General features: G+C 40.8%; 1 protein-coding gene across 2 annotated transcripts; it reads right to left on the minus strand.

Annotated features, from left to right (window-relative positions):
• Nucleotides 1-3729: 3729 nt before the first annotated feature.
• Nucleotides 3730-12293, minus strand: MSMO1 (methylsterol monooxygenase 1). Of its 2 annotated transcripts, none has more exons than XM_087737824.1 (6): nucleotides 12085-12293; nucleotides 10104-10413; nucleotides 8895-9043; nucleotides 8169-8295; nucleotides 6235-6389; nucleotides 3730-4701 (listed from the first exon to the last, which is right to left on the minus strand). In XM_087737824.1, the coding sequence occupies exons 2-6, from the start codon at nucleotides 10356-10358 to the stop codon at nucleotides 4494-4496; spliced, it is 894 nt and encodes a 297-aa protein (XP_087593950.1). In that variant the 5' UTR covers nucleotides 10359-10413; nucleotides 12085-12293; the 3' UTR covers nucleotides 3730-4493. The 2 variants fall into 2 exon arrangements, with proteins under 2 accessions (XP_087593950.1, XP_087593951.1); XM_087737825.1 differs by lacking the exon at nucleotides 12085-12293 and adding an exon at nucleotides 11696-11815.
• Nucleotides 12294-12712: the final 419 nt, after the last annotated feature.

Below are 12712 nucleotides of genomic sequence, written 5' to 3' on the forward strand. Positions count from 1 at the left end.
GCAAGACTGAATCTTTTATTGGCTCCACCTGTTACAGGACCTACCCGTGTTACCGAAACTCAACCCTGTCAGGTATTTAAGAGCTTACTGTGCTCTTGTTGGGGTGGGGTGGTGAACATCCTATACATGTAACAATTCTGTGTAAAGCCTTTTTATAGGCTGCAACTTACATTTCACATAAAACGTACCTGACATTTGCACTTACATGCTGCATACTGACACAAATGGCAGTGGCTTATTTCTGCCCCTTGTTTCAGACTGCAGCAGTAATCACTGCTCCAGGGGTGATACTAGGTCCTGGACACTGAACTGCAACGCTGTTTCTGAGAGATGGCATGGCTACACTGCCACACACTCTTACAGAGAAATTACCATGCAGGATCGTTTTGAGGGTCTGCAGAACTGGCTGACAGGGTTTTTTAAAAGTGGTGAGTCATTACCTAACAGGAGTGTTCTTCTGGTCTTCCACAGGGACTGGTATTTCAAGTCCGGGGGCTAATTTATTCAGCAATTACATAAATGTGAATCAAAACTGATTAAAATTTGCAGATGACAAAGAATGGTGAATAATAAGGACATAGCAGCTCTGCAGTGTGATTTAGAGTACTTAGTAAGTCGAGCACATTTAAATATTTCAGAGCAGCAAATTGCAAATTATACTTAAGCGCAAGAAATATAAACCACACTCATAACAGTCTGGCAAGCAGTATTGCTAGAAGCATCGAGAGATCACAAATAGATGGGTAACTTGACTCTATTTTCCAGCGCAATGCTGCAGAAGAGCTAATTTTATCTTTGAATGTTTAGCCAGAAGGACAATGCTTCAGAGGAAGGATGCGATTATACCACCAAGGTGGTATTGGAGAGAATGGACACGCACTTCTGATATCTACAGCTGAAACAAGGCATCGAAAATTCAGAGACAAGCCACAGAAATTATTTGAAAAATAGAGGAAATACCCTACTGCAGAGGACATGATATAATCCAGTTAGCTGGTAAAAAATGCAACTGAAAAGCGATTTCACTGCTGTGCTTATTACCTTCACAGACAGAAGATCATAGCAAGAACCAATGGCAAAAAGCTGCCTTCTCCCTGGATCTGCCAGTTACAGGTTTCAATGGCTGAGATTCACCAGAAGGCTGCAGCTGACGGGGGGAGAGAGGCAGCAGTAACAGGATGGAGATTTGGAGGCAATGAACCAGACACTGCAGTTAGCACTAACCATCTGTAGCCATAATGTAGGTTTCAATAATAACATTTTTCAACAAAAATGAATGTTAAAAATCTAGAAATACATCACACTTCAAAATTATCTTAAAACACTCAGCAAACATTTATTATAAACTCAGTGAGGAAAATAAATGAAGTCTCATAAATTACAAATATCATCATAATATCAATCATTATTAATATTTTCTGGCAAGCTGTGCTGTAGTGTAATATAAACCTCCTTATTTAGTATTTCACATCAGCAGCCAAAAGCAGTTGATTATTTTGCAATCCTAACCTTAACAATTCATTGAACTTTTCAAGTTTCCATGTTTTTTGACACAAAACCTAAGAAATTAATTCATTGATTTCATAGGACTTAATTATTGTCATATCCTAAGGAACAGTACAAGCTGTTATTTCCCACAGATGAACCTCACTTAAACTCAACTGGACTCTCAGAAAAAGGTTAAGTTGTGAAAAATGTTGCTACCCCACTTATTGCCCTATCCTACCACTTGTAAGATTTAAATCTATCTCCTTGCTAAAGGAGAACAGATTGTGTAAGGTTTTGTCGTGCCTTGTCAAGAGCCAAAAACTGTCACCTGTATGATGCTTTTTTCCCTATTGCACAAAAACCTCTTAGTTTTCAGAACTACACATGCTCTATAGTCTCTCTAAATATGGAAAAAAAAAAAACAGTGAAGTCTTATTTAATAAAGGCCTAAAACCTCAGAAATGTAATTGCCTAACATAGTTCTTAATATGCATAAAAGATACATAGTAATGAGGTCATTTACTAGCCAGCATCATGTTCAGTAATGAATACAAGGTTCTGCATTTGAAAAGGTGCTGGGGTGGTGGCAAAATGCAGGTCTATCAGAGTCCTGCAGCGAAACAAACCTATGGTTTTCAAACGCAAGTTCCTGTGTTGAAAGAGGTCCAGTGGACACATTTTTTCAGCAAAAAATACATTTCTAAAGCACAGCTTGCATAATTCTCTAGGGATTTGTTAAAGAAAGAGGATCAAAAGCAATGATGTGATCACATTCTACTGTAAGGATGTATGTAAAATAACCCAAAAACCTGAAGGAGCAGTGTGTGTCAGAAAAATATGGATTCAAGTAATGAAAAAAAAGAATGGAAAACTCACCCCATGCACACTGTACCTAAAAAGATGGCATAAGTAATGTGTTAAAATTACATTCATTATTTTCAAAACCTCTTGAAGAACAGAATATACATCCTAACTTTGTAAGTCATCCTATCAAACTTCTAGTGCTCTGATTGAGCTCTCCAATAGCTGAGGACACACCAAGCTTTTACAAATACCTTTACTAGAGTGTTTAAGCAATTGGCTCACAGTTGTACACAATTTTGCGACAGTGCTTGTATAGGCATAAGCCAGCAGGCTGAGAACCAGTGAATAGAATTCATATACACAGGGAAAATCTGAAGCACTGAAAGCTCCTTGTATTTTAGGCTAGGGGTTCAGTAAAATAAAGCGAAGTATAGCCGCGGCTGCACAATGAGAGTGGGAGCTGACAAAGCAAAGAAGATAATGGCCATCTTTGAAATTTGATTAAAGACGTCACTTCCACCCTGGAGAGTTCAGGCTGACAGTACATACAGATTTGGGAAGTCTTAAGTACCAGTCCCCGCTAAAAATTGAGCAATATAGGGATTTCGGCTTCCATTCACCTGCCACAGTCAAGCATTTTTACATCCTTTTAGAGGGAAGGGGAAGAGAAAGCACAACAAATTTCAACGGGGATACAGATGGAGAAGTAAAAGCTTCTACAAAACACTTGCAGAAGAGGAATCTGAACCACTCCCACATCTCAAATAATATTTTAATCACTCTGAAGATCATTAACACCTTGTTTTTTTGTTACAAGCCTGATCTCATCTGCACTTTCACAGGAGTGCCTGTTTTGAGTATTACACCAGACTGCATGTGGAGCAGCATGAAAGTTGAGGTGGTCCTGAGTAAGGAAAACACTGTAAGCATCTCTAAAGGACTTAGATGGTAGACGAAGTGGTATTTGAAGTCTGAAGAGCAGCTGACATTAAAATACAAAGTGCAAGATCTTTACAAGCGTTTAAGCCCTTCTTAAATACTTCCACTGTTATTTCCTGTGCAACAGACAAATATGTAGAGTAGATTCAACAATATTAGACTACTGCTTCTATTACTAGTACAACCCAAGTAGATTTTGAGATTCTAGTTTGTGAAAGCTGTAGCTTAACCTGAGAATGCACTTGGCCCAAAAGTTGTCACTACACTGAGTAGCTATATATCCACGTCCTTCAAAACACAAACCAGCAGAATTTACATGTTCTCTATTTCCATTTCTTACTGCTGTCTCTAAGTAGTTTACAGATGGAACTGTTGTAGACCATACTACCAGAAATAATGCTTCTTCATTAAAGCGATGAACAGAGTAAGACGCTATATCCTACGTGTTTTTTATCACAACTTTGTATTAAAAAACATATGAAAGGTATAATACACGCATCAAACCAAACCACATTTATTTCATCTGTCACAAGTGCAAATATAGCAACAAGTCAGTTCAGCAAATTACAACATACAGAGAAGAATATAATATAAATGCTAAGTACGCTGACAGACCAACTTCAAAAGAGCAGCAAAAAACAGTTTCTTCAAATAAAAACTTCTATTCTTTATACCTGTAATCTAAAATAACATAATAAGTCTAGATCAGGAATGTCTCTGTAACTTATGTTTAGCCAGATATTCTGTTATTAACAGTTCACATTATCCAGTGTGCAAATGGCCTGTCCATGTTTCCTATTAACAGATGTTTTGGTTTTAAGTAACTTTTACCCAATATTTAAATAATACAGTGCTGACACCAGTTAATATGTTCTGCTATTTGATATTACAAATTTAAGAATATATATTTAAAAAAGCTAAGTCCAATTTCAGTGTACATATATAATTCTACCTGGATCCAAAGTGGGCAACATTAAAGATAAAATTGATTTTAAAAAAAAAAAAAAAAAAAAAAGGATAGACACAAGTCATCTCAGTTTTTTTGCATCATCTTTAAATCTGTAGTTAAAATATATGCAGTACTTACATATAAAATAGAAAGCATTCCCATTAGGAAGATACTGCAGTGTAATTAGCCATTTTTCCCTACCACTTAGTAGCCAAGGAACAAGATTTACGCTTAACACCCAATCACTATTTTGCTTTACAGAAAAGCAAAAGTTGACTACCAGTATTAGCATCAGAATTTTTACACTGGAAATTTAGTTAGCCTTCTTCTTCATTATGAGTTGTTGCTTCTTCTCTTTTTCTTTATAGGCAATGAATTGAGAGTCTGTACCAAAGATTCTGTCCCACCATGTGAAGGTTGAAGCGTAATTGCCAATAAAGTTCATGTGATGGAAATCATGAAAACGAGCCCCAGCATAGAAAGGCACCAAATGAAGAGGGTTCAGCGGAACATCATAGCCACTACAGGGGAGGGGGAGGGGAAAAAAAGCAACTAGAGTAAGGAATTTTCCCAGATATAAACCACAAAATATAGACACTAACTTGTTGTTTTTATAAAATAACAAGATTTTTTGTTATTATAAGGCCATGAGGTAATGACTGTAATGCTGGCTTAATAGGAAAACAAGATCCATCCTATCGCAGCCAAATGCTTCTGTAAACTATCCCACAATGGCTTTGCCACTTGTTGAACTTTTCAGCTCAGTTTATTAGGCAACACAAAAAAATTTAAGCAAGTAACCTAAAAAAATCACAGTGGCTGACTTCCTGCTGGCTTAGCAGCTTTAACTGACTCAAGAGTGACGTTAGGAAGGAGGAACAAGAAATAACACTATCTTTTAGCGACAAGCTATGAACATCAGCTCAGCTGCTTATCAAACAGCATCTCAAATCAACTACAATTGCAGTATTTCTACTCTTATTTTCAGCTTACTGCAAGCTCTTCAAATGTTTAAAATTCAAAATATACAATTAAAGTAATATTAAAACCAGAACAGTTTGTTTTAGAGGGATTTCAGCTCTTTTGCTTAGTAGTGCTGGAAAGCATCTTACCACCACCTAGTGGGGACAGCGTGAGGTAATTTGTTATAAACACCTCATGTGGACCACAAATTAAAGTGATAATCATCAGAGATTCATATTTTGCATCAATTACTTTATGATATGTCACAACATATACTTCTCAGTCTACACCCAATATATAATTAAACCAGCAATGATGTGTACAATGAGTTGGTTAGTAGCTCATGTTCCACTAAAACACTTGACACTCAGCTTACAGTAAGTCACTATACGCTTCATAATATATTTACAGAGACAAGGTCAAGTGTAATACTAGCATTTCAAAAATGAACTCTGACTTACCCCTTCCTCTCAAACACAGGAAAGAAAAGCTCGTTCATTTGCAGATGAACCCAGCTAAGCCTACTGGGATTTGCGCTAGCAAAACTTGGCAGAGCCAAATTTGAAAAGAAGCCAGTTATACTACAGAGACAAGAAGTCTTGCCCTTTGTATCTACCATAAATAAATAATTAAATTAAATTTATTTAAATATTTAAAATACAGTCAGTGGTTAGCCTGGTTATAGCCTAAAGTTTCTCTGGCTCAGGAAAACTGGCTGACAAGTATTAAATGGAAAGAACCCTTGGCTGGAATATCGCATTTTGTAATTGGTTTTTGGTGTTCTAATATGCATAAGGTCACTTGTACACCAAATATCAAGAGCCAGACATCCTAATGAGGCACCCAGCTTCTGAAACCCTCCTCAAGATGCTCTAGCTATAGTCTACACTCTTAATCAGCAACATTTGCTATTAACACTACCTCAAAACAGAAGGCAGTGTAACTGTTCAGATTGTGTCATTCTTTGTAAGATGCATAAAAGCATTTCAGTGCAAAATAACCAGTAAAGCTCAGTGAAATAGACAAGTAAGTTTAAGACAGACTTAGGGAGAAGAGAAAAAGCAATTACTAAAAAGCAATAAGGATGTCACCTGTGCACGTCAATGGTTTCCATCAAGCGACATATCACCCATGCCCACAGAAGAATCACATGGTTACAGAAAACAACAATTCCAATAAAAAAGCCAGTTCCAAGGATAAGTGTTTCCAGAGGATGTGCATATTCTGCTTGCATTCCAAATGGAGACTAGAAAGAGATAACAGACAGGAAAACAGTCACCATTTTCAATTTTCTATACCCCCAAATCACAATCACCATTTTGTGGTACTCTCCCCTTCCCATTACCCCACATGACTACAATAGGACAAGCAGAATGATGTTACGGGTAAAGGAAACGGTCTGACCAAGCAAGGGCCTTAACACAGGTGTTCAGCTCCTCGCTGGGAAAACAAGAAACAGTATTCCAAGGTCGTAAGGATTATCATTCCTTTAGTGATTCCAAACACTTCACTACTAGTTGAAAAGTTGAAAACTTATTTAGGCTTACCATTACCCAAGGCCAAAGCATTATTTCAGGAATATTAAAAGTGTTTGGGAAGCTCCTATCAGCTTTGCTATACATCCAGTCTTGGAAGCAGAAGAAAGAAGGAAGCCAAAATATTCTCAGAGTCAGGATTCACTTAGAAATCTATTTAAAAAATAATTAAAAAGCCCCCCTCATCTTTGACAATTTTTAAGATATATTCTTACTATTCAAATACTATTATAAGATTGAAATAAAACATTTTCTTTATATATGTATATATATTTTTATATATATATATAAACAACCCCTAATCATGTCTACATTTGGTTTACAAAAAAAGAAATTCCATAGAGTTTTCAGAAGTAGACCACAATAGAAAGACAATAATTAAAAAAAAATTAACCTAATGCTCAAGGTTGTAAGTTTGATTATCGGGGGGGGAAAAAAAATTCACTTCAGCTTAATTTAAAAATTACTATCAGGGAAAGGTTTTAGTAAAACAGCCATTAGCCTACAGATCACTTCTGTATGAACTGCTAACCACTCAAGAATAATGGCCAGAAACTGCTCCTGCTAAAGACCTGAGGGGCTGCCAAGAACAAGAGGAAAACAGCAGCTGCTGCTGCTGCAGATGTATGTACGTATGCATGCATCAATCAATACCAAGTTTCTCTATTATCACAGCCTGTATAAACCACCTCATACCCAGTAGCTTGCAGTTTACCTTAGGAACAGTATGGGTTACACACTGAAACGCAGCAGTAGACAAACACGGTAGCGCTGACTTCTGTGATCCAGAGAGTGCCATCTAAACGCAGCTATACCAACTCTAATGTGTAAGCACTGCTGGACCCTACCTGCTCAGAACAGTGCCACCTCCAGTCAAGCATGGCTCATTACTTTGTGCCCAATGTCAGCTCCAACACTGCTAAACGTAGAACCACCCAACATATCTCTGTACTGCACTGTGCTCTCCATGCAGTATCACACAACTGGCTATACTGCTTCCAGAGGGCTATATCCAAAGCTATAAGCCTTTCCTGAATCATATATCCTGCATATAACAAGAACACACCCAGGCCATGCAGGAGCCGCCTGTTTGGATGGTGTTCTGGGGATTAGTATACTCTGGATAACACTCTAGGTGGCGGAGAACTGACCAACAATCAAAACCAGAAACCCACCATTTCCCCCTTCCCTAGCATTCAAGCATGTAACACACTTTTAAAAGCTTGCTTTCACCTAGCTCAACGGACACAATCAAACCTCGAGAGTTGGGTGCCACCTTTCATTCCCATTAAATGAAATAAAATTACAGGAGGTGTTTCCAGAAACAAAATGGATGACTGTTCTTGACAAAGAGCTCAAGACAAGACATCTATCCCACTGTCAGAGGGATGCAAAATTCTTAAGTCTTTCAAATAAGACCTTTTAAACAAGTTGTATGAAATCGCCTATGCTAAAAACTACTAAAAAAATAATAATCAAGGAATACATACAACAAACTCATGATGAACCTTATGGATATACTTGTATATTCTCTTGTGATGCAGCAATCTATGCAGGAAATAGTGCCAGGCATCTTCAATCACTGCACATCCAAAACACTGGGCAAGCACAACATACCTTTAAAAGGGAGAAGAGCTATTAGTTATAGACTATACTAGCAGATACACAATCTTGAAAAATATAATAGTTATATTCTAGTAAGGGTGGGAAATGTTTATGTATGTTACTGATTGAATAAGAGTGCATTAACACTACCTTTTTAACATACTAAAAATATTAATTGCCAAGCATGTTAGTCCTTGTACCCATCAGCTCATCTGTTGATATGAAGTGAATTAGCATGAAGTATAACAAACTGTCATTTCAACATAAAGAACACCCACAGACTGTGTAAGATGTACATATAAAAATATACAGCTGCATCAGCTATCTAAACCAGACAGAAAATAAATTTCCAAGAAACATGAGCTTCTGTTGTAAAGAACAGTTATCAGAAAAAAAAAAAAACACAAAATGAAAAGGCATTTAAAAAAAAAAAATCTAGAAAGCTATAACTAGCTCTTATAGCAGTTAAGCATCAACAGAGGCAAAATTAACAAACATAGTTTACATCGCCTAAAAAATATTGTGTGTTAGAGTTGACAACACTATTTGTTAAATACTCTGCCTCCAGCTGTATGTAACTCAGCATCAACATACAAGAAAAATCTACCTACCATCTAGGCATCTCTTCCCACTCATACGGGATGTTAAAATACTCTGTGAAATAATAGGTGCCACAAATCAGAGGAAGCTGAATGAAAAAGTGATTGAAGAGAAGTGTTTTGAAACACTTCCATTGTTTTTCCCATGTTTCTGGTTTATCCTAAGAAGCAAAAAGAATCAGTGGTGTTAGATACTTCTACTGCAAATAACTGAAGTGCTGCAAAAATTACTCTGGAGGCAGTTTCATTTCACCTTGGAAGACAGATAGCAGAATACAAATTAACTCAGGCAATATAAATTCCACGGGATTGGATTCAGTTTCATCAAAACCTCTTGATTTTCTAAGCTAGCTTTCTGTAAAATTTAAAGTAAGTCTCTCTTAACAAAGGTCATCTTTGCCAGTCTCCCCAAACTACTCTTGTTATTTCAGTGTTTGTAATTAGCAGGAACATTTCATATTCTACAGTCTAATACAAATCTAAGTTTGTATTTCCACAGCTAAAGTAATAGAATGTATTTCTATAGCTAAAATAATACAAAGAGAAGCTGAAGATACAAACTTGCAAAGAACTAAGTTGTGTTGACAAGATCCAGTTTTTGCAGGGAGACATTTTACCAATTACTGTAATAATTTCAGAAGCTGGTATTATTAATTTCTAATTCATATTACAAGGAACTGGGGGGAAGCAATCATCTTTAGACACTGGATGTGCATTTGGTACCAATTAGTAGTGTGCAATCCATCCTAGACTTTCTCCATTGTTAAAATACTTCAAAATCCTTTCAAGAGGGTGTGCATAGAGATACTTTGAAAGAGGCACTTGCTATTAAATAAGTACACCATGTAATTCTTTCATAATATTAAGACACAGCTCTACTACCGGATGCTGTGATTCTACTGTACTTTCCTCTGCAGATATATAAACTCACATGGTGAAAATTTAACTTTGCTAACATAGAGATTGACATACTCTTTTCTCTCTGTACCACCACGGTAGAAAGGATACCCTCCCTCAGAAATAACTCCTTTCCTTCCCCAAAATCCACTCCTCTTTCTCTCCTCACACACATTGTAAGTTTGCTCTGTCACTTCCAGGGTGTCTACAGTGATAGTGGAAATAGGGTCATATAAATTGGAAACTAGGATACTGCAGTTATATGGTCTACTTCACATATTCAAAGACGAATCAGGAAGTGTGTAGTTCACAACTTTGTCTTACCTGCTGAATTTTATACTTTTGCATGTATGGTATAAACTGAAAGACAAATCCAGGTACACAGAGCAAGAAGTATGAAACTTCATGCACTATAAGTGATCCCCAAGTTGCAATCTGGAACTTTGTGTAGTTATCCAGCATGTAATTCCAGGCATTTTTAAATGGTTGCTGCAATGGATTGTCAGGCAAGAAAGAGTCTATATATTCCACCGCCAGATAAGCAGAGTTCAAGATATTAACGCTGTCGTTCATTGCCATTGTTCAAACATAAAGCATCACAATTACAGTTCTTCTACTGTTGTCTATAAGTAACCTGCAAATTTTGAGAAAAATTAAATAAACAGCAGTTAACCTTCAGAAAAAAAAGCATTACCTATCTTAGTTGTGACCTAGTTTTAAAGTAAAAACCGAGAAAGGAAGGGAAAGACAGATTCTCTTTCTACAGAATAGTGTAAAACAAAGTTTAAGATTGGTTTGAGAGGCAAACCAATTTGAGAGGCAATCAGCTCTCCAGTTTTGAGATTAGGTCAAGGAAGCAAAAGAATAAAGAAATATTAATTATTACCCAATTTTATTTCAAGTCTTTTGCAGGATAATTGTATTCTGTACTAAAAGGGCACAGAAAGGTTCAAACCAGATTTAGAAGTTAAATTAACTGTGATCTCCTATTTATCCAAGCCTCATTCCTCTCATAGCTGTGAGCCAGAATCCACGCAAACTACATCAACACAGCAGACTGCCTTTAGACTGCAGCTAGCTCAAGGCAATCCACCTTTCTGTAAGTAAGGGAGTTTTCATCACAGCTCCCAAGAGCACAGAGGCAGCGTTCCCACAGGGGCTCAGAACTTCTGCCACTTCCACAGAGCAGGCTGCTTGTTGGTTTGGGTGGAAAGGGACCTTTAAAGGTCATCTAGTCCAACCCCCCCGGCCGAGGGTAGAGACATCTTTCACTCAAACTGGTTGCTCAAAGCCCCATCCAACCTGGCCTTGAACACCTCCAATGATGGGGCATCCACAACTTCTCTGGGCAACCTGTTCCAGTGCCTCACCACCCTCATTGTAGAAAATGTTATCCTCATGTCTAACCTAAACCTACCCTTTTTTAGTTTAAAACCACTTCCCCTTGCCTTGTTGCTACAGGCCTTAGCAAAAAGTCTTTCTCCGTCTTTCTTGTAAGCCCCGTTTACATACTGAAAGGCCACAGTAAGGTGTCTCGGGAGCCTTCTCTTTTCCAGGCTAAACAACCCCAGCCCTCACAGACCCTCTCCACAGGCAACGTGCCCTTTGACGACCCCCTCTAACAGGTCCATCTTCCACTCTAAAACGTAAAACGTGTGCACAGTTCACAGGCCGGAGGACGCTGGTTAGTCCCCTGTTGATGCACTCCGACTAGGTCCAACATAAATAACGTGCCAAGCTCGGCATCCAGCAACATCAGTTACCATTTTTCTTCCTTAGCAACGGCACCAAAATGCTACCATTTCTGATTACCAGCAAATACATCACAGCAGATACCGTTTTATTCACGGTAAACACATCACAGCAGATGCCAAGGAAGCTTGCAACCCGAGCGCCTGGGTTGTAAGGCTACTTACCCTCCCGAAAAAGCAGCCGCCTAGCCGAGGGACCAGCGGCCAGGCTGCGCCTGGACCAGGCTCGTCCGTCCCGTCCAGCCCCTGCGAGGAAGCGGAGAGACCCTGGCACACGCCGCCGGCTGGCAGCGGCCACAGGCCGCCCCCGCGCGGGACGACGGCGGCGAGGAGGGGTAAGCCCAGGGGAGACGCCCGGCCGGCGGCACACACGCACAGCCGGTCCTCCGGGCTGGCACAGCGCCGCACCGCTCCGCTCCGCTCCGCGTCGGGGTGCCACCGGGAGGAGCCCCGCAGCCGGCCGGGCACCGGCACCCGCGCCCCGGCAACGACACGGGCACCCCCGGGTCAGGCCGCGACCGACCGCCTTCCCCCGCCCCCGCGCGCCCCCTCACCTGGGTGACGGCGGCAGCGGCTCCCGGCGCGGCGGCGAAACCAGCAGCAAGGGCGGCAGCGCCCGTCGCAGCAATAACAACCGCCGGCGCCGCCGGCTCTCCAAGCGCGCCCTCCCGTTGGCCGCGCAGCCAGCCCCGGCGCGGCGCCCATTGGCCGGCCGGCGGCAGCGGCAGAGTCAGGCGTGAGGAGGCACGGGACGGCGCTGCGGCTCCCGCGCGCCGATTGGCTGAAGGGGTGGAGTGAGGATAGTGAGACCTCGGCGCGCGGCCAATGAGGCGTGAGGGTGGCCCGGTGACGTCAAAGACGTGATGAGGCGGAGAGCGGTTCCTCAGGTGGGCAGAGGCGGGCGCAGTGAGGCGGGGGGGGGAGGGGGGGGGCGGGGCGCGGCCCTTCCGTAGCCCCGGGAGCGTTGCGCGGTGCCGCGCCCCAGGGCGTGACCGGCTGCATAATCGCAGGAGGAGGAGGGGGGGAGGAGTCAGAGCGCGGCCCACGGCGGCTCGTTCCGGACAGGAGGCCCCGCGGTCCGTTAGCTCTACCCGCGCTGCTCCTGAGGCATCGTTTTAGCAAGAGGGTCGTCTTCTCTGTTTCGGGGAGGAGCGGCGCTCCGGTTTGTGCACGCAGCCTCGG

The sequence above is a fragment of the Nipponia nippon genome, unplaced genomic scaffold (genome assembly GCF_047370975.1).
Source record: "Nipponia nippon isolate SJK-2023a ecotype South Korea unplaced genomic scaffold, ASM4737097v1 scaffold_6, whole genome shotgun sequence".
Lineage (NCBI taxonomy): Eukaryota > Metazoa > Chordata > Aves > Pelecaniformes > Threskiornithidae > Nipponia > Nipponia nippon.

Excerpts from the sequence above, each read along its gene's own strand:
- MSMO1 (XM_087737824.1), bottom strand. The coding sequence starts at position 10,358 with ATGGCAATGAACGACAGCGTTAATATCTTGAACTCTGCTTATCTGGCG. Across the intron at positions 9,044-10,103 it reads AAAAGTATAAAATTCAGCAG|GATAAACCAGAAACATGGGA; the intron begins GTAAGACAAAGT and ends TTTGCTTCTTAG. Across the intron at positions 4,702-6,234 it reads GAAACCATTGACGTGCACAG|TGGCTATGATGTTCCGCTGA; the intron begins GTGACATCCTTA and ends CCTCCCCTGTAG.